This window comes from Passer montanus, unplaced genomic scaffold, assembly GCF_014805655.1.
Source record: "Passer montanus isolate IOZ18808 unplaced genomic scaffold, ASM1480565v1 scaffold4, whole genome shotgun sequence".
NCBI lineage: Eukaryota > Metazoa > Chordata > Aves > Passeriformes > Passeridae > Passer > Passer montanus.
The window spans coordinates 1,918,673-1,944,039 of NW_024368818.1; the positions used below are offsets into that span (position 1 = coordinate 1,918,673).

Below are 25,367 nucleotides of genomic sequence, written 5' to 3' on the forward strand. Positions count from 1 at the left end.
ACAATGCTCCTGGAGGCAGAAAATGAGGCAATTTGCCCTATAGAGAATATTAAACACCTCTAATGAGAAGGAGTGATCCCTACCATAAGTCTCAGACTAAGACAAATGAGGCTGAGAACTGAGGTGTTGAGGAAAAAGTGGATCTCTTCTTAGCAGGGAGATGGACCTTAGGGCCTAGGTCTTCTGGGACAGACACAGCAGGAGGCACCAGCCCTGGAGCCCAAGGGTGTGCAGCTATGCTGCCCAGGGAGCAGGAACCAGTGTGGGAGAGCCTGCCCTGCTGGAGCCAGCTGTGTGGGCCTGGTGAAACAGCTGGGTCATCTCCAGCAGGGACCCCATCACAGATGCCTGAACAGATGACCTGCTGGAAAACTCCAAATTTATCTTACAGGGATACTGTTAAAGTGAGCTACTGGAAAAAGAAAAAATGACTCTGCAAAGTTATATGAATGTATTACTGACATGGAACAGGACAACCAGAGCACAACTATTACTGGTCTGTTTTGAAGAGTTACACCCTGGCTTTCTTCTTCCTTCTCTGTAGGGATCTGCATTGCTGCTTGCAGGCTGGAAATGACTCTGACACAAGGTGGCATTTCCTGGGATGGCAGTGCTGGGTTAAGTGAGACCAGCTACTGCAGCTTCCCTACTCCTGAGCACTGGGTGCACAACAGATGAGCAAAGCCCACTTCAGGCTGGGCTGGGAAGGCGAGGGAAAGGTAGATGTCACTAGTGGACTGACCTTCCTTGCCACACCACTCACAGTCAGAGCCACAGTGCAGCCTCCCCAGTCCTGGCACTTTGCATTCAGGAGTGTAGCTTCTGTAGGAACTCTGGGCTGGTGTCTCATGGCCTTAGAGAGGGACTGTTTCCTTCTGACATGAGAAATGAGCTCTTCTTCCTGACCCTTGGCCCCAAAATCACAGAAAAATCACAGCCACCACACTCAGGTTAAGTGTCCTCTGACTGGAAAGCATATCCATGAGGAGATGGCACAAAGGCTTTGGCTTCAAAATGCTTGAGAACACAGATAATACAAATTTTAAACTTGACATCTCTTTGCCTTTCTTTTATCTAGGGTTTTTATGCATCTCCATGCCTCCTCTCAACACACTTCATGTCATTGTTCTGACAGTGAAGGAGCAGGTAATTCTGACATTTAATTTCCACTAGTTTGCAGGGAAACAGCTGGTATTCAAAACCTCTTTATTGAAGGAGACTCAGTGTTGCAGCTGAAAAGTGCTTATATTTATAATTTATAAAGATCGGTCTCTTGAGTGTAGAACTTGAGTGTAGCTTGTCATGTTTTCCTAGCCTTGCTATTTCTAGCAAAATACATGAGCAAACCTTATTGCTTTAAATAACAAGTCCCTCAGTGTTTACAGAGGCCAATATTCCTCCCCAGGACTGGGAAGGGAGAATCACTTTCCTATTTCACCCACGCTGGTTTCAGATGCGCTGTGATACTTTCACGGGAGTGCTGGGGGTAGAAGTGGACAGTGTTGTCTGACCTCAATATTTTGCCTGGCTCCAGAAGGATGCAGGTCTCCCTAAGCTATTTTTACACATGGTCCATCACTGCTATTGCTTCAGCAATGGTTTTATTTACCACAAGAATTTTCCTTAAACATATATTCTCATTTTTCTGAACAGTGGGGTCTCTGTTGCAGTTTCATTGCTTTGCATAGCAGAATCCTGCAGTTTCTGTTGAAGTTAAAGTCTGCACACTGTGAAAACCAAGCACATTCAGCGCCCAAATTATAACTCTGAATTACAGCTATTGCCTAAACAATGACATCTTGGACTCACTGCCTGTATCAGACCTGGCTAGTCCTTGTTTTACTGATCCATTCAGGCATTGGCATTAGTGAGTCTGACATGGTGAATTTACACATGAGAAATCAGGAATTTCTGACCAACACCCATGCTGTTTAACTGGACTGGTTATTTTTGAATTAATGAAAACCTACTTATGAAAGTGATGGAAGCAAGTCAGAACTACAGCTTGCTTGTAGTCAAAATAACACACTTTGATTTTCCCTGAATTTCTTCACAGACTCACCCAAGATTGCTGTTGTCAAATAAAGGACGGTTTCATTCTTTATTTGCATAAATAATGTACAATATTGTACAACACACTGATTCATCTGATAGTGAGACCAAACTAATGCTCCTGTAGCACAGGTTGGCTGCATGTTTCCAATAGCACCCTCATGCCTGCAGTAATAACCTCAGCTTGAACTGCTTTAGAGACTGCAAAGAAAGGCACTGATGAGAAATGCCCTCATGTACATGGCATTTACCATTTCACCTCACAGTTTTAAAACACTGGTTGTTTCACAAAATTAAGTTTTGTAATTTTATGCCAAAGGAAAACAGACTGTGCAGCAATGGTTTACTTATACTAAAAAACATAGTCCTTTACCTTCCATATGTAACAGGATATGGCACATATACTAGGGATGTCTAGGGACATGTACTAAGATTTTCATTGCTGATGAATTATTTCATATTCTGCTGAAGTGCAATACCTGTACATGTTCATCTTTTTGTTCATCCCTGGTGGGAGTTCTAGCTGGCCATGTTGCATCTCAGGGTTGCACAGGGAGGATTTCCTCCACCAAGCAGGTGACCAGCCACCTGTGTCACTCACAAACAGCCTCTGCTCAGCATGTCCATGTCTTCCAGAGTGATGGGAGGAAGAGGTGGCCTGTAATGACTCCTCTCCATTACACATGCCCACAGGACCACTGAGGAAGGGACTCTCTCACACCATCTTTTCCCTTTCTGAGGAAAAAAGCCCATACACAACTACAGCTTATCTCCCTTCTGAAGCAGTGCAGCTCGGGCTGCTTTTCTGGGGTGTCTGTGGTTCTTACCAACACTGTCCCCACACATGCCACCAGGTCTCAGCTTTGTGCAGAGAAGGTGTCTGCTGCTGCATGTGCAAGGGCAGGCAGAGCAGGGATCTCCTGTTACTGAGCACGCTGCTCTGAGACCCCCAAACTGACACCAGTTACACCCTTGGCAAAGTTCTCTTCTCCAGCAAAACCACCAGGGATTTGTACTCACTTCAGCTGTACAAACATGGTGTAAATGGAAGCAGAGCTCTTTATCTCCAGCACTGAACCTCTCTTTCCTTCCCATGTCACTGCCACTTAAAAAAAGCACTCAGGAAAATGAAAAAACCCAGTCTGCTAGACTGAGGTAGAGCTCTCAAAGGAGAAGTGGCTATTGAACTGAGAACTTCAGATGTGCCCTGCCTGAAGAAAGCACCAGTGGCAACAATTCTTCTGTAAGAGCTGTAGAGAAGCAGAGGATGGAGGAAGGCAGGGAACCTGTTTTGCTGCAGTATACACTGGCCATGGGGACACTAAAGCTTTCTATGAAATGACAGTCAGCCAAAGCACTTCAGAGAGGCAAAGCAGGGAGCACAAGATGCTGGGCATCTGAAAAGGGCTGTGCCCAGCTTTTCTGAAGTGGGCTGTCATGGGCAAGGTGAAGGCAAAGCACAGGGAGGATCTGCAGTTCTGCCCATCCCACAAGGGTTTGGTCTGAACCTCTCTTTGTTGGACACGTCATGCTCTGGCCACATGACACAATCTGTGCTTAATGGGTGACCCAGGAACTGGTTTCCCACATGCAGGGAAAGCTGAGAGGTCCCCCCTATTCACAGCTCCAGCCATCAGTGGTTCCAACACCTGCTGGTACTCAGGGTACCCCTGATGCAGTGGTCCTGCTCTCCTTTTGCCCTGAGGTAGATGAACCCAACATCACCTGGAAAGATCTAAGCCCAGAAGAACTCAGCCTGTTGGCTGAAGCCAGAGCAAAAGTCCACCTTCTCTCTCAGGAGTGGCAGCGTCTTCACACTCTCTCTCCAGTCTAGATCAGAAACTAAAAAGGAAAAGAGGGGCATGCAGATATACGGGGAACACACAGACCAAATGGGATGCATTGCTCTTTCTGTCTTTTGAGCAGGAAGAGACCTTAGAGATATTAACAAACAAATTCCAAGCTTGGTATCCTTTGGTTTGTAGCTGGACTGCAATGTTCACAAGCTGGTGATGCATTCCCAGTCACTGTGCACTGCAATGGTCCCGAGCTCCCACTTCTCATCACATTGTGATTTCTTCTCAGCAGTGCTGGTGTTTGAGGGCAGAAGCTATGGATTTATGGAGAACAATTTGTATAGCAAAGATGATGCACAAGTGTGTGGTGTATGGAGAACAATTTGTGTAGCAAAGAAGATGCACAAGTGTGTGTGGTGAGGGAAAAAAGAGCCTGGCTCCACTGTGTGTGGTGATGAACTCATCTGCACAGCAAAGAGGTAAAATCAAGGTTCCCTGCAAAATCACAAAACCCTTTGCCACTGGGCTTCAGAAAACACTTCATGACATGTATGGAGGTTCCTCAGGATCAGGCCACAGGGAATAATAATAACTGCTTTCATGTAAAGTGCGAAAATCACCTTGTTGTTACTTTTCTTGTACTACTTACCAACTTCCTCCCTGATCTTTGCAAGCTCGACTCCTAACTCCTTTATTTTCACAAGGGCATTTTCATTCTGTTTAAGGAAAAAGAGAGAAAAATATGTATAGTACCCAGGTTTATCCCAGATAAGCACTTTCACATGTTCATTTAATAAAGCAGATTAGATTGATTCCTCATACTACTTTTTTTTTTTTTAGGGGATTTTTAGGGGAGGGGAGTGGGATTATAATGAACTCATTCAGTTTTTAGATCAAGCTTAGGAACTACAACTCACGGTTTCAAGTACCTTGTATGTCTACGAGTACATGTACACACACTCGTGTACACAACAGGGCAGAATACTCTGTTAACTCCTATGTGTCTAAAAAGACATCTTGATTTTTTAATAATTTTGTGGTCAGTCTGTGTATTATTTACGGCTGGACTGCATGTACAAGATGGATTTATTAAAACTGTTAAATTTTTTTCATCCATTTAAAGCTGCATTGAATGACCTTCAATCAGATTAATATGTTCACAGAGTCAAACTTACAGAGCAGACTGCTGTACTTACACCATTTTATGCATGGTGAGCATTCCCATACAAACACCACTAATAACCTGATGTTCATGCCTGTCTCCACATCTAGCTCTGTGATTTTATTTATTTATTTATTAGGGCTCTTTTCCTTGACTAGTCTCAAAAGAAACCTGAATATTTAAAGAGTAAAATAGATGAACTGGCTAAAGGAAAATTAAAATGTATTTACATGAGCAATGTTAAGGTGTTTTTACCAGAATGCAAGGATTTTGACAGCAGATATCTGACTAGTGCTGTGCAAACTGACAAACAAAATTCTTGTCTCCATCCACTGGAGTCTGATTTAGTACAATAAATCCCAGCATAGCAGTTCAATTATATGGGCACTTTAAATTGGGATGTATCATGAATCATATTAGAAAGAAGACAAAGGAATGTACCCTGCTGGGAAGATCACTAATGATTAATAAAACTAGATCAGGTTACTATAAATATGTCCCGGGTTAGAAAAGGTCAAGAATCCTTAAAGGACACTACAGAAAAATCATATTCAAGAGAAAAAGCAGTACAGTAGTAAATTGAATTAAAAGGAGTCCTAAAAACCAAATCTTTCTGTATTAAGCAAGCAAGGCTAATAAAAATCTAGGGCACAGACAGGATTAGTTTGGCTGCAGGATACATAGCAGATAAGATAGCAAGTCAGTTCTATATTACAGAAATGAAAGTGGAAAAAAAATCAGAACCTAATGTTTCTGTGTATTTTTCCTGCACCTAACTTTTAACTCTGTTAAGAGAAGTAACACAACTTCATTTCTGGTAATACCAGAATAACAGAATCTGGAATTTGAATCAATCCTTTACATACTGCCCTTTTGGGATGGTTCCCACCAGGTCCAAATGACACCCTTTCCAGAAAGTTTGCTGTAAATGGAGTGATAAACTGAACTGATTTGAGAGCCTTGAAGGATTGAGGAGACCCAGATGATGTGGGCATCTTTCATTCAGTTATGGGAAGAAGCCAGGAATGCAAGGCCTGGCTCCTCCAGTGACTCCTCCTGGCTCCATACTCTGCTGAGTAATGCACAGGGGGCTGTGAGCCAGGACTGCAGAGTGTCCAGTCCTCACCAACTGCATTAGACTCAGAATAGAATAAAATTATATGGATTCTTATGGATTTCTTTTTCCTAATTAGTCAAAAAGTTATGAAAAAAAAAAAAGTCCAGATAAATACAGCCTGATATATTAAAAAAACAGATTCCTTCACATAGATTTCCAAACCAGCAGCCTTACAGGAGTAAGGGTTCCCCTTTTGGAGAATACCATTGTATCTGCCCATATGGTCTGATTAGCTCACTGGAGTAATTTTCAGAAGTGTTCCTGACAGACTGCCAGGCCTGGTGCCCTTGAAGGCATGTGCTCAGGGATGTACTGGATGCAGGACTTGCAGATGGGAAGCACCCACTCAAATTACCAGCTCTCATTCTTTGAAACAAAAGCCATTCAAAGCAAGGGAGCTCTGCACAAATCATAGCCTGCACCTACAGATGAGCAGAACTCAATGGGATTGTTAAAAGCAAGTAAACCCCCTCCTTTTTTGGGAAAAAAAGCATTTAAAATTTTGATTCCCCATAAGAAATATTACAGGCTCCACATGTTACATTATCTTTTATCTTTCATAAGGTTTTTACTACCCATGAGGACACTTGGTGGTGGAATCCTCTCCAAAAATGTGGAGAACTGCCATGATGCCAGCTTAAAAATACTATTCCATAACTCCAGCTCCAGCATACACACCAACCCACCAGGGCAGTGGGGGTCATGTCTGCCTCCCACCACGCTGGGGCTGTGGTTTCCAGAGCAGAGCAGCCCCTGGGGCTTCCTCCGGCAGCCAGATCAGCACAGCTCAGGTGCCTTTGCTGTCATTTTACTGCTCTGCCAATACTTCTTGCACTGTTTTATTTTGGTCAGAGCTTCCTGTCTGCTCTTTGGGACTTCATACTCGTGTTTCCTGGGAGATCAGATGTGCAAGGGTTGCCCTCAGTGCCAAGGCTTCAAGTAGTCCCTCTTTCTCAGAGGGTTCTTCTGAGAGCAACAGCATGAGTCCTTATCTTCCTCTTGTGGAAGAGAAGCGAGGTGCAGCTCTGGCTGATCATCAAGTCAGCCTCACGGTTTCCTGGATGTGCAGTGAACTCACAAATCCCTGACACCTTCTGTAACTGCAACCTGCTTTGTCAGCGTGACACGATAGGTTTGGCCTGCACATGTTCCTGCTACACTGTAAACACCACAAAGCAGTGCAAAACAAAAGAGCCCCTGCTTGTTATCATCAGTGTGGCTCTGCAGATAACCAGCACTCCACTGCCAGTGTAGCCAGGGAACTGGGAATGCCAGCGCTGAGGAAACCAAACATTACCATAAGGCAAATCTGGATCTGACTTTGGAATGTAAAGCTACCACGTTCAGTGCTGAGATTCCTATACATCCACTGTCAAAACATCAATGCAACTCAAAAAATCACAAGCACACAAGGAAAACTTCCCCGAAACAAATGGATAAGAAACCAAGACAAGAAGATGTCCCATTGGGTTAATAAGTCTTCATTAATTATCTCAACAAAGTATTTGAAAGAGAAAACAGGATAACCAGCAGTAGAGCAAAGAGTTGAGGTGCCCTCCCAGGAGTTTTGTGTCCACTAAGGCTCAGCATATCAAAGAAGCTTTGCAGGGATTCTCTACTAGGTCACCACTTGGAGTTGAGCCATTGCAGGCAAACATCCAAGGGCCAAATCTAACTTAGGTTTAATAAGGTTCATCATCGAGTGTACACACCTGTTTTCAGTAGGTGAAAAGATCAGAGGCTGTGTAAGGAGACTGTATGAATATCCACCATTTCCAGTGCAGCAGTTAAATGGCAAGGAAGAAAAAATATTGCTTTGATGTGATCTGGAATTCCTTTTTTTTTATGCCCAAAAAAGTGAAACCAAAACAGTGTGTTTTGCACAAATTAAAATGTCGCATTTACTTGTCATGTACTTTTAATGGATGATGGAGCGCATTGCTTTTTAGAAAAACGATGACAAAAGTCTTCTGTTGGCTACATCCCAAGAAATTACTCTGATAGTGAAGTAATTTTCATAAAATAAGATTACACTCATGATGGAGATGAAGAAAAACTTCTTCATTCCTGAACCCTGCAACATAATGATTAAGTCTTGTGCCAGGAATATGTCCCATCTCTTCAGATAGCAGAAAGAAAAGTAGAATAAAGCAGGTAGAATATGTTTGTCTTACTGCTCTGTTGAATAGAAGACACAGCATCAACGCTTTTTCCAATCATCAGCTCTGTAAGCATACACATCTCCCAATATTTCTCCTGTGAAAGGCTTGATGTTCGACAGCATTTCAGCAAATGAAACACACACCAAAAATGGCACATGTGAGTTCTCTGTTCAACTCAAAACGCGCTGAAGATGGACTGAGGCATGACTTACATTGGTGCAACAGCTCCAGAAAACAAGGCAGGTAGTCAGGCAGGTAGGCAGAGGTGTAGGAAGAAAACAGGAATTTGTACAATTAAATAGCAGTGGCCAAACCTAGCATTGTAGTTCAGGAAAAAAATCAGCTTATTTAGATATAACTGCATGCAAGGACCTAGAAAAATAACTTGGTAGGAGAAGTCGTAATATGGACCCGAGGATGGGCAAGATGCTGGCGTTGCCCAAACAGATTAACAAAGGAAGTAGCGATGAAAGCTTGTGGGCAGAGGCTGAATGGGGCACTGAGCAACCTGATCTCATTGAAGATGTCCCTCGGACATCTTCATCTTTGGGGTCTCGGACTAGATGAGCTTTAAAGGTTCCTTCCAACACAAATAATTCTGTAATTCTGTGGTTCTATGAAAGTCTGCTTTAGTTGCATGGAGCTTCAGATGCCAGATATCCCCAAGGAACATCCTAAGGGAGATAAGTCAAGATTTTACCTTGGACCAGGAGTAATTGAGGGATGGGGAGGCAGATTTGAGGTTTGTCTTAGAGTCTCTCTCCTCTGAGAACTACAACCTAACTGAGAGGTACTAATGAATTAGAAATACAAATAAAGTAAACCTTCAGGTACTTTTTAACAATAGGTAAGTAATAGTAGATCCATAATAGAAATGAAAATGGGTCAGATCAGGCAAAGAACACCAGAAAATTGCTCAGACCCACATGGAAGTCAGCAGCAGCTAGGAAGCAAACATGGGAGCCTGGAGTTACCTTCCCAAACTGACATGACTCTCCACCCTGCCAACTTAGCATGTTTGCTTATATTCTATGATCCAAATGCATGTACAGTGTCTCCACTGTACAAACACTTCTCAGTTCTCCACGGTATCTCCTAAAATCTCTCTGCAAACAGATGCCCTGTAGCACTTTTTATTAAAACTGCTCCTCCAGAACAGCTGTCTTTTATGCAGAAGCTTTCAAAATACTAAAAAAAAAAAAATCCCTGACCTTCAAACAGTGCTTAGTCACTGTTGTGCTGTATTCAGACTTCCCTGTGGCAAGGTATTATATTATAATTGGAAAGAGAATCATATACATTGGGAATTCTTTTGTACCAATAAATATTTCAGATGACACTTGTAGAAGCAATAACTGAATCCCACTGCGGCTGATATTCAAAATTATCCAGTCTTCCTTTAAAAAGAGGTGTTTTAACACTGCTGTTCAACCATGCTGGCTGTCAGGCAATCCTTCTTCATAACATCCTTTAGGTTAAAGTTTGGTTAAAGTTTACAAGCACTTAAATATTCCACAATGACTGCATTTTGCCAAGTTTTATATTAACCCACATATTTTTTCTTAACCTGGTTAGTAGCATATCTCAAGCTACATTTGAACTATTATTAGGTAAATGGGAGACACTATCAGTTTTTCATTTAACAGAGTTATATGAATATACCATAAAGCCAAACTCCACCAGAATACACTGCACAAACATGTCTTTCTGCCAAGATATTTTCTATTAAGCAAATTAAATGCATATATTAATTTTCTCACTCTTCTATACATAAAACCCAGGCAAATTTCTGGAAGAATAATGGGAAAAAAACTATGTGTTCAGAGTGTCCCACAACTTCTCTTGCACACGCTATTTTCCTGTTGCCAGTAGCTCTCTACATACTTCTGCACTGACATTTCTTACATGATCCATTTTGGTGCCTAGGAATGCGTTTGATTTAGATTCACACAAACATAAGAAAACAGGTAGTTCTGTCTTGTTTCACTTCTCCTAGACTGGAGGATCATTCCTCTGTTAGAGATGCAAAACTTTAAGACAGCTAGAGGCTGAATAATGTCTCTTCGGACTTTAAAACTCTCTGCAAGTTTCCTTTATAACTTGTACTCCACACGGCTATTAAAAATGTAAGAAAAGCAGAGCAAAACGTCAATCCGACTGCTGCTGCAGAAGATGCCGGCAGTCCCTCCTCGTTTCACGAGCATCCAACCCTTCCATTTAGACTGCAGGATAAACTTATGTAAGGCACTGCAGTGCACGAGAAAGCGACACTTAGACCTGTCCCTGGTGAAGGGGAGATCAGCACACTGCAAACAAGCCGAGCATCGCTCCCCTCTGCGCCACCCGGGAAGCGCATCCGCACCGACCCCAGCGAGAAGCAGCAGCAGCAGCAGCACAGGCTCTGTCGCCGCTACCGTCCTTCCCTTTCCCTACAGGACTTAAAAAAAGAGGCAAAAGTACCGTCTCGTCCTCGCACAGAGAGGGGGGGAAACACGTGGAGCAGCATTTGCCCATGGTGGCAGGACAGCCACCCGCCGGACCGACACCCGCCGGACTGCCGCCAGCCTGGCCCGGAGCCGGAGGATGAGCCCCGGGCGGCGACACTGTCACAAAGGGATGTCACGTCCCGACACCGGCCAAGGGGACTTGTCACCCTGCTGCCTCCCGGGATGCCGCGGGATGCCGGCGCCGGGGTCGCGGGGCGGGGGCTGCGCAGCCCGGCGGGTTCGCCCCCGGCAAGCGCTGCCCGCTGCCCGCCCTGCCGCCGCACCGCCGTGGCCCGCCGGATCCGGCCTCTCCCGAAAAAGGTTTCTCCGGCTGGCAAAGGCTTGCCCGCAGCGGGGCACGTCCAGCAGCGCCATCGCAGGGAAGTGCCGGGGCGGGCGGCTGCCGGGACGGGGCTGGAAACTTCGCAGCGACAGCCCCAAAGGCGCTGACACCCGAGACTGCGCTGCGCTCTCAGCCGGGCTGCCGCTGCCTTCTCTTCTCCGCGCCGCATCCACGGCCGCTGGTGAGCGCGGTCCCCGTCCTGCGCATCCTCGGACGGCGCCTTTGAGCTGAGCGTGTCCCGGCTGCTGTCCCGCGGCGCTCCCAAATCCACTCCCGGCTCTGCCGCACTGGGCCCCTCCCGGCCGCCCCGCGGTCCTGCGCGGTCCTGCGCGGCCCTGCGCGGCTGTGCGCGGCTGTGCGCGGCTGTGCGCGGTCCTGCGCGGCTGTGCGCGGCTGTGCCCCGCGGTCCTGCGCGGTCCTGCGCGGCCCTGCGCGGCTGTGCGCGGCTGTGCGCGGCTGTGCGCGGCTCGGCGGGGCCGGGCGCTGCCTGCCGGAGGCTCTCTCCACGCTGCGGCAGCGGCCGCCGGCTCGTCCGCGGGCCGTGGGGTGTCCCCCCGCTGCCGGGTGTCCCCCAGCCTCCCGAGACGCTCTAATCGCCCCGAAAGGACTTTCCCTGAAGTTGTTTGTTTAAATCGTGAGGACGATCAACACCCGCTGGACCTCGGTGACTCCTTGTAATGGAAAAAAAAATATCTCTGCAACGTACTCAGAGACTTCGGTAATTCTCAAGGGCTGGCCATGTATACATGTATTTACATCACCTAACCTTAAGCTGCCTATACACACGGGTGTGCTGTGTATGTCCCGTCTATATCAGTTTGCACACATTTTCTTAGCCAGACTCAGGACATGGAGCTGCAGCAGACTCATTTCTCCTGGGCTGTTGCCTTTGGCATGACATATTTTCCTCTAACAATTTACATTAAAGACAATGCTGGGAAAAGGCAAAAGAGTTCAATGACTCACACCTAAGGTGGTATTTGTGCTGCATCCATTCTTTAAACCTAAAAACCACTATTTTCCTGAAAGCCAAATCACTACCACACATGCAGAAATGTGACATTGCCCGCACTGCTGAGCAGTTCTGCCTTCCCGGTGGGAAAGATGCTCAAGTCTGTGCTTCTCTGGACAGGTGTTTTTGTTTAAATGTTTGTTCAACTGTGACTGGTGATGCACAAAGTCATTTTAAAAATAGTAGGAGCCAACAAGAATGTGAAACAAAACTGTGTTGAATTATATTTAAATTTTCAGGTAACTTAGGTTTGTGTCAACTTCTTATTCTCTCTCTCACTCTTCCTCAGTCCTACCAGGACTTCAACTAAAGTTTTAGAATATCACAGTCAGCTAATTAAAAACTAACAAACAAACAAAGGCAACAAGACAGAAACCCTACCTATCAAAAAAAGAAACAAAAACCCAAAACATCAAACCAAATTTAAAATTGCACTCCAAATACATTACTCCAAATGTCTTTTAACATTTGTGCTCAAGACCTAACTTTCTTTACAGCATCTGAACATTAATTTGGTTGGCTACTGAACAGCTGCAGAGTAGAGGTACAAAAAGACTTCCTTGTATGGTGAAATCATTTCATCCTCACTGTAGGAGCTTCTTTTTCTTGACACACAACCTGAAATCTGTAATTTGGATCTTTTACAGCCCAAATCCCGACTGGAAACTTTTTATCTGCCATAGAAAAAACCTACATAACTACTTGCAGATAAATTACCATGGCCATTTCTCTGCGTTGGCTGTTAGAACTACAGTATTTAGATTCATGCCTGACTGTCAGGCAGGGAAAACAAAACCTGGTCATTATTCCTTTTGTTATGCTTTTAAAATGAAGAATTCATGGTCTTCAACTGCTTTATTAAAAATGGGGGATTTGCTGCTTGCACATGATTATAAATCCAAGGTAAAGGTTAGCTAGCAAGGTCCATACATGACTTTATTACCACTTAAGCACTAAACTGGAAGTAAAACTTAAATTAAGCAGAAATTATCTGTTGTCTTCTGGAAAAGGTGAATTGAGGTCCCACAGGCTGATTGAGGATTGATAAGGATAAGGATGTGCTTGGGAGAGCTGCTGGATTCTTTGGTCAGCTTAGATCCTTTTGGAGAAAGTGAGACTAAACTCAGTTTCAATTAAACCTTGTCTTTCAGGTCAAGGTGTGTAGCATTAAGGTGAGAAAAGACCAAAGTTAAGAAGGCAAATGGAAAATAGAAACTATTTTAAAGAGCAGTTCCTCAGTCAAATCCAGAAATGAGGAGGATGAAGATAGAATTTAGGAGGGGTCTCTGTACTGACAGGTAGGAGGACTCTAAGCACACACCTTAAGGCAGCAATGCCTCAGAAATTAAGGATATAGAAAGGGAAATGAACATAACTGAGACAGGAACAAAACACTCAGCAAAGCAGGCACATCTGAGGAGAGGGCAGCCCCTGCATCCAGATTCTATGAGAACTGGCACTTTAAACAGCAGGATCAAAACAAAGTTTTAAATTATTGATTCTTAATTTTAAGCTGCTAGAGACGTCTGCCTGACTTCAGTGGTGTGTGACACTTGGATCAACTACTGAGAGGAATAATATTTTAAAAATACCTTGTTAGGTACAACAGAGCACCAAAGGCAGATAGATCCACACCAGTGCAGACTGCTGCCTCTGTACACCAAAATAGTTGATATTTTTAGAAAAGGGTAATATGTAACTCCCACCTATTGGAGACCAAGTGACCACGTGGTGCCGACCATAACATTGATCATCAGGCTGGGGAAGATTGGGAGTTTCTGGAGAAGTGTTAAGTGGGGAGGAGGCCTTTGGGGGAAAAGGACAAGGAGTTGCACTAAATGGAACTATTGGGCTGAGTGGAGATAATTAATAGAGCTGTTCAAAAAATCAATCTTGGGGACAACTTGCATAGCTCACTTTTGACCCTGGTGAAATATTAGTGAATGCTAATGCGACGCTGGGATGCACTGTCCATCAAGGGGTGAGTTAAAACACCAGGCTTGTCAAGCTGTATGCTATTTAGGGCTATAGGGATGGTCATGATAAGAAATATAGAATATTGAGCAGTCCACGGTCCAAATCACAGGAACAAATAACAGGAAATTCAAGTAGAAGATGGAAACTCATCAGCTGGAAATGACATCAAAAACCTGTGTTACTTATCCAGTCATGGGATGAATAAGAATGATGTCACTGTACAGATTGGAATAAAGAATGGCTTAGGCTCTAGGAAACACTAGGAGGGAAGTTTAAATGCTTCAAGAAAGACCACAGAGAGATCTCACCTGAAACCTCACATAGTTCTGATTCCCCGTGTTTGGGAGATAGCAGTTCTGAGGCAGGGAATATACAACCCACACCACTGCAGGGGTGCCATGTAAATACACATCTATTTCTTCTGTGAAAACAACAGCAAAGTTGGAAAATCACAGCTTTCTATAAATATAGGGAGAACACTGAGTGAGGCAGAAGTACTTCAAGGTCAAAAAATGTTTATACGTAAGGATAAAAGGGTGTGAACTTGGGCATACCTAAATCACAAGAGATTCTGAAACAGGTCTCTGGTAGAATCAGAGGAAAAGAGAATGACTTTCAAGCTGAAAATCTATAATTTTAGGGAAGAAGTTATAGGGTTTGGCAACAGGGAGGGTCTGCATTTGATGACCTGAACTTTGCTAGCATCCCCTTTCCATGCAATACTGCTTGTCTGTGCACTGTCACCAACAAATTGCTATGAATTTTGCTGATGGTCCACACCCAGAATGTGAATGTGCCTCTGCAAACTGCTTTGCATGGAGCTCTGTCCCAACAGATCTGGCTCACATTTCCCTCCAAGGCAGAATGCACAAGTCTGTGGATAAGACAGAGATCAACGTAGGCTGGGAAAACCTGCACTGTTAGTTAAAAAAAACATTCTTTATGAAAGCTGTGGTTTTGTTCCATTACTGGAAAGAGAAAATACAGATAAGTTCCACAAAGAAAGGTCTTCCTTATGTATAGGATTAGCAACAGACATAAGAGGAAAGTAGTCTGATAAAATTAGATTTTAAAACTTAAAAGTAATTGCCTAAAACAAGCGGCTTAACAGGGTATGTTTTACAATATTTATTGACTTCAGTGGAAACACAATGTACTTAGCACTTGACAGGGTAAGGCTGCTAGGTAATTAAAGGCCAAGGAGGATACCTACATGCTCCCAAATGTCCCAGAGGAGTGGCTTAGCCTATAAACAACCTATTCTAATGGTATAAGAGGCACCAGGGGCAGCAATGACAGAATCAATGCATTCCTCCATGATTCACATAATACAATTCCTATTTACTGCCCAAGCAATTCCAATATTTTACATCTATCTGAACTAAACTGGGAGAGGTAGGGATAAATTAGCCATATGTCATAATTTACTATGGTCCCCAAATGGGACACATTATTCTCTTTAGCTCCATAATGGTCTTTGTGTTTCAGTGCATACACTCTGCTCTGTAGAGAATAAACAATACATCATCAAGGTTCTATACGTATATTCTAACATACATAAGAAGATTTTAATTAGTAATTATTAGTATCTGATATTTCCCTATTTTATGGAGGCTGGCTAACCTTCCTGGGAGAGATATAGTCCTTTCCCTGGATTTTCACAGTGCAAAGATGTGGCAAAATGTGAAGATGGAGATGCATGGAGAAGGAAAAACAGAACTGAAGTCTTGGTAAAGCTCTGGGAGATAAAGGTATTAATGTAGGGCTATGCGTGTCCCAGAGCAGCAGAATCCTCAAGGGAACTGCATATTATTCATCCTTTTATGAAATGCTGGAAAGGCTTGCTGAGGGGCATAGCATGCGAAGTATGTCAAACAAATATTTAATTTAATTCGAATAGATAACACTCTGAGGGCACCAGCAGCAAAAGACAGTACAGGAAATGTGAAGGGATGCAAATTTTTTTGCAAGAAGACTGCCAGCTCTAGGAATACGTTGATATCCAGTGCTTATGGAAATAAAGAAAAGAAGCAAGGAGAAAGCTGAAGGAGACAGTGGTTAGTGGTGAGGACCAAGGAGACTGAAGACAGCACCATGGGGATACAGAGAGAGATTACTGGGAGAGAAGGTTGAGGTGAGGTATACCAAAAGTTCAAAAACTTTTTCACCTGATAAAGAAACAAAAGAACAGATTCAAAAAAGAGGTGAGACTAAGGAGAAAGGAAAGATTGTACTGCAGGTGGCATTTCAGAGGACAAAGGGACGTGCAGCGGTGAAGGGAGACGAGGAACAGGAGACTGCAGGAATGAGGAGAGACGTGACAGCCAGATGCAGAGGAGCTGGTGCATAACCGAGACACTGCAATGTCTGAAATGCCTCAGCTCTGGAGAGTGATGGATAATCGGACTATCGGCTGTGCCGCCTCCTGGCATTCTCTGCAGTCAGCAGCGGGAGGCGACCGTGACGCCGACATGAAGCACGGCCAAAGGACAGCATGAGGAGGGCTCTGGTTGGCGGCATTCACTGGGGACAGGATTTTTGTCTAAGGCAGTGCAGAGGCAGAACAGGGCAATACTATTCCAGCAATGCATTTTGAACAGGAGGCTCAGAAAATCATTGGGTGGCATGCTAAAGGTGGGAGAGCAAGGCAAGGAGAAGGGACATCCAGCACACTCTATGTGATTATCACAGCCTATTTCTCTGCATGTGCTCTCTTCAAACACTGTTACAGTTTGTGTGACAGAATGTGAAGGTGGACTTTGTCAGAATTTTGATATCTGCAAGAGAGAAGCTGATTATACTGACAAAGTTGCAGACAAGTAGGGAAACAGAATCTATTTTTCAATAAGCCAAACATTGGACTCAAAGACTGAAATTGATTTATTGTCAGTATTGTTAATTCTTCAGTTCTGCAAGCAGTATAATTTGAAAACAGCCTCAACTACTCCTAAATTCTCTTTCCAATTTCACTTATTGAAATTGCCAGTCATATTGTATTTTTGTGAGTGCTTGAAACCAATGAAGATGAGTGCTGCTGTCAAAGGAAGTGTTTTAATCTTCCCCTCTCCTGGTCACTTGTTTTGTTCCAGCTTCCTTCTTTATAGTCCCTGAAGTGTTTGGGCACTGAATCAGACGGGGCTTAAAACTAAAGCAGGGATAAAGTGGTGAATGTGGGGCCCAGCTTCCTTCCTTATAGTCCCTCAAGTGTTTGGGCACTGAATTAGATGGGGCTTAAAACTAAAGCAGGGATAAAGTGGTGAATGTGGGGAGAGTGAACTTTGCTAGCACAGAGCCAACTTCCCCAGGACAAGGAATGGAACCCACACTCTGCTGTTAGCCAGGAGGAGAATCCTGTCACAGGAATCCTGAACCCTAACTTTGTCAGACTGAAAACTACAGTGGAAATTTGAGGAGAGTGAATTTTGCTAGCACAGGGCCAACTTCCCCAGAACAAGAATGGAACCCACACCCTGCTGTTAGCCAGGAGGAGAATGCTGTCACAGGAATCCTGAACCCTAACTTTGTCAGACTGAAAACTACAGTGGAAATAAGAAAAGCAAATACATTCACTATCACACTTCACTTTCCTTGTTGGAGGTACATGACAAGTTTTCTCTGACACAGCTCTCTCATCAGCAGCACAGTTCTCCACATTGGTCTTCAGACATACACACGTGTTCATTATTTTCCAGGTTGGGGTTGTTTATTTTTGTTCTTGCCTAACTTTAAAAAAAATAATTCAGAAAATGTAACAGTGATTTTGGGATTTCTGAAGCCATGAGCAGTCAGTAATGAGTTTCAGTGAGATGACTCAGCTAGAGCTGAAAGTCATGCCAGATGGCCCCAGAATGGCAATTTCCCTTGGATTTACAGTGAGGTTTCACATTTTATGCATTACTCAGTACCATGAGGCTTTAATGATCCTCAGGCAACTTATATGGAAGCAAGTGTTTTTTAATATACTTTTTCAACTATACAATTATGCTATTGCATATTTGGATGAATAGAATGTTTACTCTAGAATTTAACAAATTAACACGGACTACATGCCCTCTGTTTGTCAAGTGAGAGAGCCCAGCCAGATGACTCCTTTTTTAATTCAGCTCTCATATAAAAAGAATGTGAGGATCTAAACAGAATTCCTTCAGAGTTTTGTTATTTCTGCTAGTGTAGCCTCACATTTATTTTAGTGTCAGTAGTTTGCAAGGCCATGGATTAAAATTCATGAGAGAACAATGCTTTATTACTATGTTTTCTAGTTCTTGATGTCTGGAACAGAACAAAGTAAGCATTCCAAATGAACTAGCTCTCGCTCTCAGGGAGTTCATGTTTTCTCATATGAAATATCATTTATGCACCAACATCACAAGGAAAAATGCATGCTTTCACTGAACTCCTCACCTACTCTCTTCCCAGGAATACATCCCCTGCAAGGCTATATCTAAATTCCAGACTTCTGAGTAGCTGCAAGCAGATGGCCATTTTCTTAAATCAACTTTGCAGAGAAATGTTCCCTTCTCCCAACAAACAGGTAATCTCTCTTCCACTCCCGAGTTACTCTGGGCCAAAGCCAATGACAGCTTCAAGCTGCTGTACTTTGAGGCCAAGCAGAGCAAGGCACAAGTGCTGACATTCTGTGACAGCAATGTCAGTGGCAAAATATTCCAGCAGATTTACATGGACCAAGTTTCTCCTATTGGAAAGATTCTCAGTGCTCTGCTGAGAGGAGCAGCACTTAACACCATTAATGAGAATTCAAACGATCAGTTGTGGGCTTAGGAGGTTTTTGTACAAAGAAAACATAGCTCAGATGATTTTTAGAAATGCATCACTTATATTATTTTATATTACATTTATATTATGCATCATTTATATTATATTATATTAATATTTTTAGATGCATCATTTATACTAACTCCTCTGTAGCTGGAGTTGGTTTGAAGAAATAATAAATAATAAATGATAAATAATAAATAATAAACAGTTCTCAAATCATGATGATAACCACACCACCACCTTCTGAAGTTATGATGTGTGAGAAGTGATTGTAGGAAGCTGCATGTGAATTAGTTCTCAGGGGTGAGAGGAAGGCCAGAAAATTTCAGGAGGATTGCAGCTGGAGCCTTTTAGGGTTCATTTCTGGAACCAGACAGCTCAGACCTGAAAGGGGGGTTAAGCAAGAGACAGGTTGTGTGTTGGGTATATGATCCAAAGGTGCAGATACATACTCTTGGATGGCTGTGAGGAGTATCAAGGAGATATACTTTCCACTTGATAGCAAAAATGTCCTAGGAACACAATAATTACCATTTATATATATCTTTGAGTCATGGTCTGTCTAATCTAGATCCTGCATCAAGCCATGATTACTGTTTCTGAATTATTGAAAATTCAGAAGAAGGAGCAAGTAACCCTGCATTAAAGAGTGTGATGAAAAGCTGTTCTACATGGAAAATTCATCTTAACATCTATCTGAAAAAGGCTTCCAACTTTAAAATAGGCATCTCCCCTCTAACATGTATTGCACCACCAAATATTAAATGTCACAATATTTTTGCCACCTACAGAATTTAGTAGATTTTAAGGACGAATGATAAAGGGATGGTTGAATCAAATATGGTGAATTTTTTTTTTATCACAGGACTTGACGTTTTACATAGTTGCTGTTCTATAACTACATTTGATGAAAACATCCCCTCTATAAAGGCATACATTGGCAAACTGCTGACATGAAGGCATGGATTTGCTTTCTCTTCTCACAGTGGTTTCTTCTAATAACTGATTATCTCTAGTCGTAAAAGTCTGTGCTTCCCTCATGTGTTGAAGCTGCAAAACTTCTGCAAAAGTTTAGCAGAGGTTTCTGCTAAACTTTCCCCTGAGTAGGGGAAAGTGCTTTCTGGTACACAGCAGTACCTCCTTATGAGAATTATTCTGCTCTGCACTCAAGCCACTTTGCCCTTTTTTGCAAACAAATCAACAGTTCTCTGCTGTCTCTCACAAAAAGGGATTTTTCCAGACCTCAGAGTTACTTATTACTTGTCTCTTTTTCCTCCCCATTTTTTCATTGTCTTCTGCAGATGTGTGAGCAGCAGTGCTAAATGTCATATATTCAGTATCAGTCCCCCCAGTGCTGAACATGCAGGTGTTGTCACTGCCTCACTTCTACTGGCTGCATCTCTGCTCACTCACCCAAAGATCTTGACAGCTTTTCTTAACACATGTTGACAGTAGGAGCTCACATTGATTTGTGCTGACACCAGAAACTCTAATTATTCCTGGGGGTTACTCCCTTCCAGCTGATGGCCAAACCACAGTTCCAGGCAGAGCTGGTTTCAGCCTGGCTTTGCTGCATCCATCACTCAAAACCAGTGTGGTGGGAATGTGAGCGTGTTGGTTTTACATGCTCAAAAGTGCAGGCAGCTTGCACTCTACTTATCAAATATGTGGCTCTCCAGCTGCTAAAATCTGCAACCACAATCCACATGGACTGCAAAGGGGATATGAAATTGTACTTGAAAACTGAAGATCAAATGAGCTGAAGAGCAAATCAGAACTTATAAAGGAAGCGCTGCATTTCTGTCAGCATGTCTATATGAGAGGTTTTTGCAGAGGTGGCACACAGTCTTGCCAAAAGTAAGGTGAAATAGTTGTCATGGATATCTGTATTTTCAAGCCTTGTTTTGCACTGGAACAACCTCATATCTGCCAGGAATCTTGATTAAAGGGAATATGAAATTATACTTGAAAAAATGAAGATCAAATCAGAACTTATAAAGGAAGTGCTGCATTTCTGTCAGCATGCCTATACAAGAGGTTTTTGCAGATGTGGCCCACAGTCTTGCCACAAGTAAGGTGAAATAGTTGTCATGGATATCTGTATTTTCAAGCCTTGTTTTGCACTGGAACAACCTCATATCTGCCAGGAATCTTGATCAACAGGGAAAGTTCCACTGCACTGCTGCAACGTCCCTCTTGTGCGTCGGCTCAGAATGCATCTGCTGATGGATCTACATAGGAGGAATTATGATATTTACACTGTCACCCCCCGGGACTGCGACTGTCATTTTGGAGAGACAGGGAGTTACATCAGCAGAGTGTTCTAGCTTAGGAGCATGCAGTGGGGAGGGAGCACAGTAAATAATCTGAAGTGTTTCTACAAATGACATTTAAAAATGCCTTTGGGGCAGGGGAAAGAAGACAGAACATTTTTTAAGTGTGTCTAATACTCAGTAACTTCTAGTACTGCATTTTAACTAAAGATTGGTAAAATTGAGTTTTACATGAAACAGAAGATATTCTAAGACTATGGGAAAGAAGTTCAAGCATTATATATGAATGGCACCTGTATAAATATATGGTATCATACCCAACTCTTCCCTGCTTATTTCTAAATTAATCCTTTTCATGTATTTAACCATTGCTTTGAGTGTGTTATGCTCCTTTGCATTGTGTTTGTTTTTAAAATACCAGTTAGCAAGAGGTGAAAGCAAGAAAATCAGGACAAATATGTGTAAACTTGTACCAAATCGGAAGCTGATCTCTGTTTTTTGCAGTCAGAGCAGAAAGAAATCCCCAAACCTTTTTCTTCTGCAACATGGATCCTACTGGAAATGCAGAGATATCTGGACAACATCCAGTCCCTCCTAAACATTTTCCTTCTACTTCCAGGGCAGAGTAACTCTGCAGACACTTGCACCTATCAAGCATATCTTTCCCTAGCAGGTCTGTTATCTGTGGGTTGTCATTGCCTCTCCAGAGGGCTGGGGAGCGTTGCCTATCAGAGCCCTGCCTTGGTGCTTACCTCCTGCCTGGCTGCTAAGTGTGAGGCAGCTTAAAGCAGGCAGCTCAGCATTACACAAGTTTTTCCAAGAAGCTTCAAAAAGCATTTCCAGAAAGGCAGACAACTTCAGCTGCTGAAGGGATCACTACTTAACTCTCTTTTGGTCAGACCAAACCCCCAGGCTAAGGTCCAGCCTGAGCAAGGTGCCTATGTCAGGCACAGGAAGAATGTCCCATGTGCCAGGTGATGCAATATTCCAGAAGAAGGGGGAGAACAGCTTTCTCTACTCTCTAAAAGACCCTATGCAGAACTGAAGAGTTGTGGGACCAAAAGGGTCCTCCTGCAGCATGCAGCCAAGTGCCTGGGGTACCAAAGCTCAGGGGTATAAAGGCACCTCCAGCCTCAAATTATGTCCAAGTTCAGGCACCTCTTGGGTGAATGGTGGGGAACCCCAGTACTCCCCAGCCAGCATACCAAAGGTGGCAGGGCTTCTGGTACAATCCATGTGCACACACTCAATACGTCCCCGGAGGAGAAGCATCGCTCTGGGTCTATTCATTGATTGTAGTGTACTAAGAAATTTAAAAAAAAACCAACAAAACAAAACAAGGAAGAAATACAGCTAATTTTCCCCCACAGATGAAATGGGGGTGTGGTAATAAGAATAGCTGTGGAGGCTGCTTGCCTCAGAAGCAGCCATGAGCCCAGCAGTGCTGCTGAGGACATGTCCTGCTGCTCATTGCTGCAGCTGCCTGGAGCCACGCGCTCGCTGCACCACGGGAAACACCAACAAGGGCAGATGGGACAAACCTGTGTGGGATGTAAAATATTCATCACACCCGTTTGGTGTAAACAAACATGAACAGTGGGAGTATCCCTGTCTGCAGAAGGGAAACTGCTTGCTGGGCTCTCTTTTACAGCTCACAGAGCTGCATACACACAACCATTGCTGCCTCTGTACCTCCTGCTGTATGTGGGCTTGCGTTCATTTCTTGGCTGCCCTCACTATTTCACTGGCAGGACATCCCACTGTCCAGTCCTCATCCAGTGGTGCCTACCACTGTGACCCTGTTGGTGATCCCAGGCCCTCTGGTGCTCTAGCCCTATCCCCTGTACAGCCACTGGAAACACAGATCCTCTTCCCAGAGGGTACCTGAAAGCAGAACACACAGCATGGTGTGTGCATCCATGCAGGTGTGTGTATCCACACACAAACACCTGCCTATCTTCCCAAATAAATCCCCTAAGAAACTAAATGTATGGTAATCTTCAGTCTCAGTCACTTTGACACACCAGTTTTCATCAGGGTTTTGCCTATTTAGATGTAAAATGCTCCAGGACTGGACATCATCTTTGTGTCGTCCTCAAAATGTCTGGCACACATTGAGATAATTGTGGAATAACAAAAACTTTAATGTCTTAATTTCTATTAGGAATTCTATATAGAACTCAAATATTAACAAAAAGGAATACATTAAGTCAGCCAAGTTCTTTCTGTTTTCAGCAAACCCAGTTCAATCCCATCATCTTTTTTGATCTTTGTTCTGTGTAATTTGATTAAACACAAGCTAATGTTAACTTAAACAGATTGTATTCCACTGGTAAATAAGAAGATAAAAAATTGATTTTTTAAGTGAGGCTAGCCTTTACATTTTGTGATGGCTAAAACCCAAATATTCCTGCAATTAAAAAGCTGGCACATAGTTGGTTTGGTGGACATTTAGCATTGCCAGAACTTTATTATGGATAATAAATTGTTCCTTTTTTTTTTTAAACTGCAGAAGTATTAAGATCACTTGAAGAAGCTGAAGTTCTCTTGCACTGATCATTGTTGCCAATATTACTATAATGCCTATATAGGTCATTATTAGACATGTCTGTATTAATGGAGTTGTGCCACTCTGACCTGAGGGGGATGTAATGTAAAACCACCAAAGTACTGCTGCCAGAGGTGTGAAAACCCAAGCAGGGAAAAGGTAGGGAAGGCCATCTGAGGGCAGGAGAGCTCCTGGGATGCTGCGATGGCATCGCCAGGTGAGGCTTCAGCCAAGGAATGAGGGATTAGGTGATGCCTGAGGTTGGTCACATAGGAAAGAAGGACTTGGATCTGCCAGAGGGACAGCTTACTGAAGAGTAACCACCAGCATGAAAATATGTGTCAAGTTACTCAGTGGTCACTGCTTCTTCTGGGAGGGGAACTCAGTATTTGACCTCTCTCTAGGCTGATTCCAACATTCATTAGACTTCTGTTCAAAAATTTCATTTTGAAATGACTTCTGAAGATTATCTGTGAGCTGAGGAATGGCCTCCCCCTTAACAGCAACTTTAAAGAGTGACATTTGGTCTTGTTGTAAATACTTCATGCACACAGATATGTGTGTAAAACAAGAAATGTGCATAAAAGTTTGCTTCTGAAGGGAGGCTCTGCTTTTTGACTCCCAAAGAGAGAATGGGATCCCTCTGACCTGGACAGGCCAGGTCTTGTACACCCCACTGCTAATGAGAGTTATGGTTTCCTTGTTCACTTCCTGAAAGGTATCTATACATTTTCCTTTGGTAAATATTTTTGTTCCCACATGGAAACAGAATAATTGTTCAGTTTCTGGTGTGATTAATACTTTCATATATGAACCTTGCACCTATTGATCTACACTGAATTGTAAAGCCTTTGTTTTGTTACATTCTTATTAGAAATCTTGGTAGAATGCCTTTGGGGAGTAATCAATTAATCAATTAAAGGAAAAAACCTCCAAAAAGCAAAACACCAAAAAGCAAACAATGATTGATCTAAGGATATTGCCTCTTGGCGGTAAGAGAGGAATTTAAAATGCATGGAATTCAAAAGAGGAACACATTTCCATCTATTCCTTTGCTAGCCTAAAGAACAGCATGAAAACACTGTGATTTGGGTTTTCCCTGTGCTCTGCATGAGGAGAGGACACAATAGCACTGGACCCTACTACTCATCACTGCTTTTCACACCACTTCCAATGTGTTGCCAAATCCCTCAAGCCCAGACATATACCCAGCTTGGAGGCTGCCAACATCCCAAGAACCACTTCCAACTCTTACGTGTTTTTCCTCTGAATGCAGTATAAAATCAAGGCTGTCAAAGTTAGTTGCTTACACAGAGATCAATAATACAAACAAAAGGAGAAAATAATTCCACTTTCACCTGATGCTTGGCACACATCCTAAAAATATTTCTCTTCAAGGACAACATGCAAATCAAAAGGCCTTTAATTTTTAATGGCCATTTATAACTCTTCAAGGGGAGCATTAGAATGCCTGGGGCTATTTATTTTTTATCTCAAAATTTAAAATATTTATGTGTAACTAGCCAAGTGTCTCCTTTTATGTGTCTCCAGCCAAGGATACAAACATAAGTTTTTTTGGGTTGTTTTTTTTTTTTTAAAACAAGGCCATGTAACTAAACCAATGCTTCCCTGGGAAGCAGAGTCTTCCACCTTCCAAAACTAA

General features: G+C 43.1%; 1 protein-coding gene across 1 annotated transcript in view; it reads right to left on the reverse strand.

Moving 5' to 3' along the window:
• The window catches only part of MTUS2 (microtubule associated scaffold protein 2), a 238,767-nt gene that overhangs the window by 20,225 nt on the left and 193,175 nt on the right, over positions 1-25,367 (reverse strand). Inside the window, exon 9 of the mRNA XM_039718410.1 lies at positions 4,498-4,564. Coding sequence (XP_039574344.1) covers positions 4,498-4,564 — 67 coding nt within the window. The remainder of the gene's footprint in view (positions 1-4,497; positions 4,565-25,367) is intronic.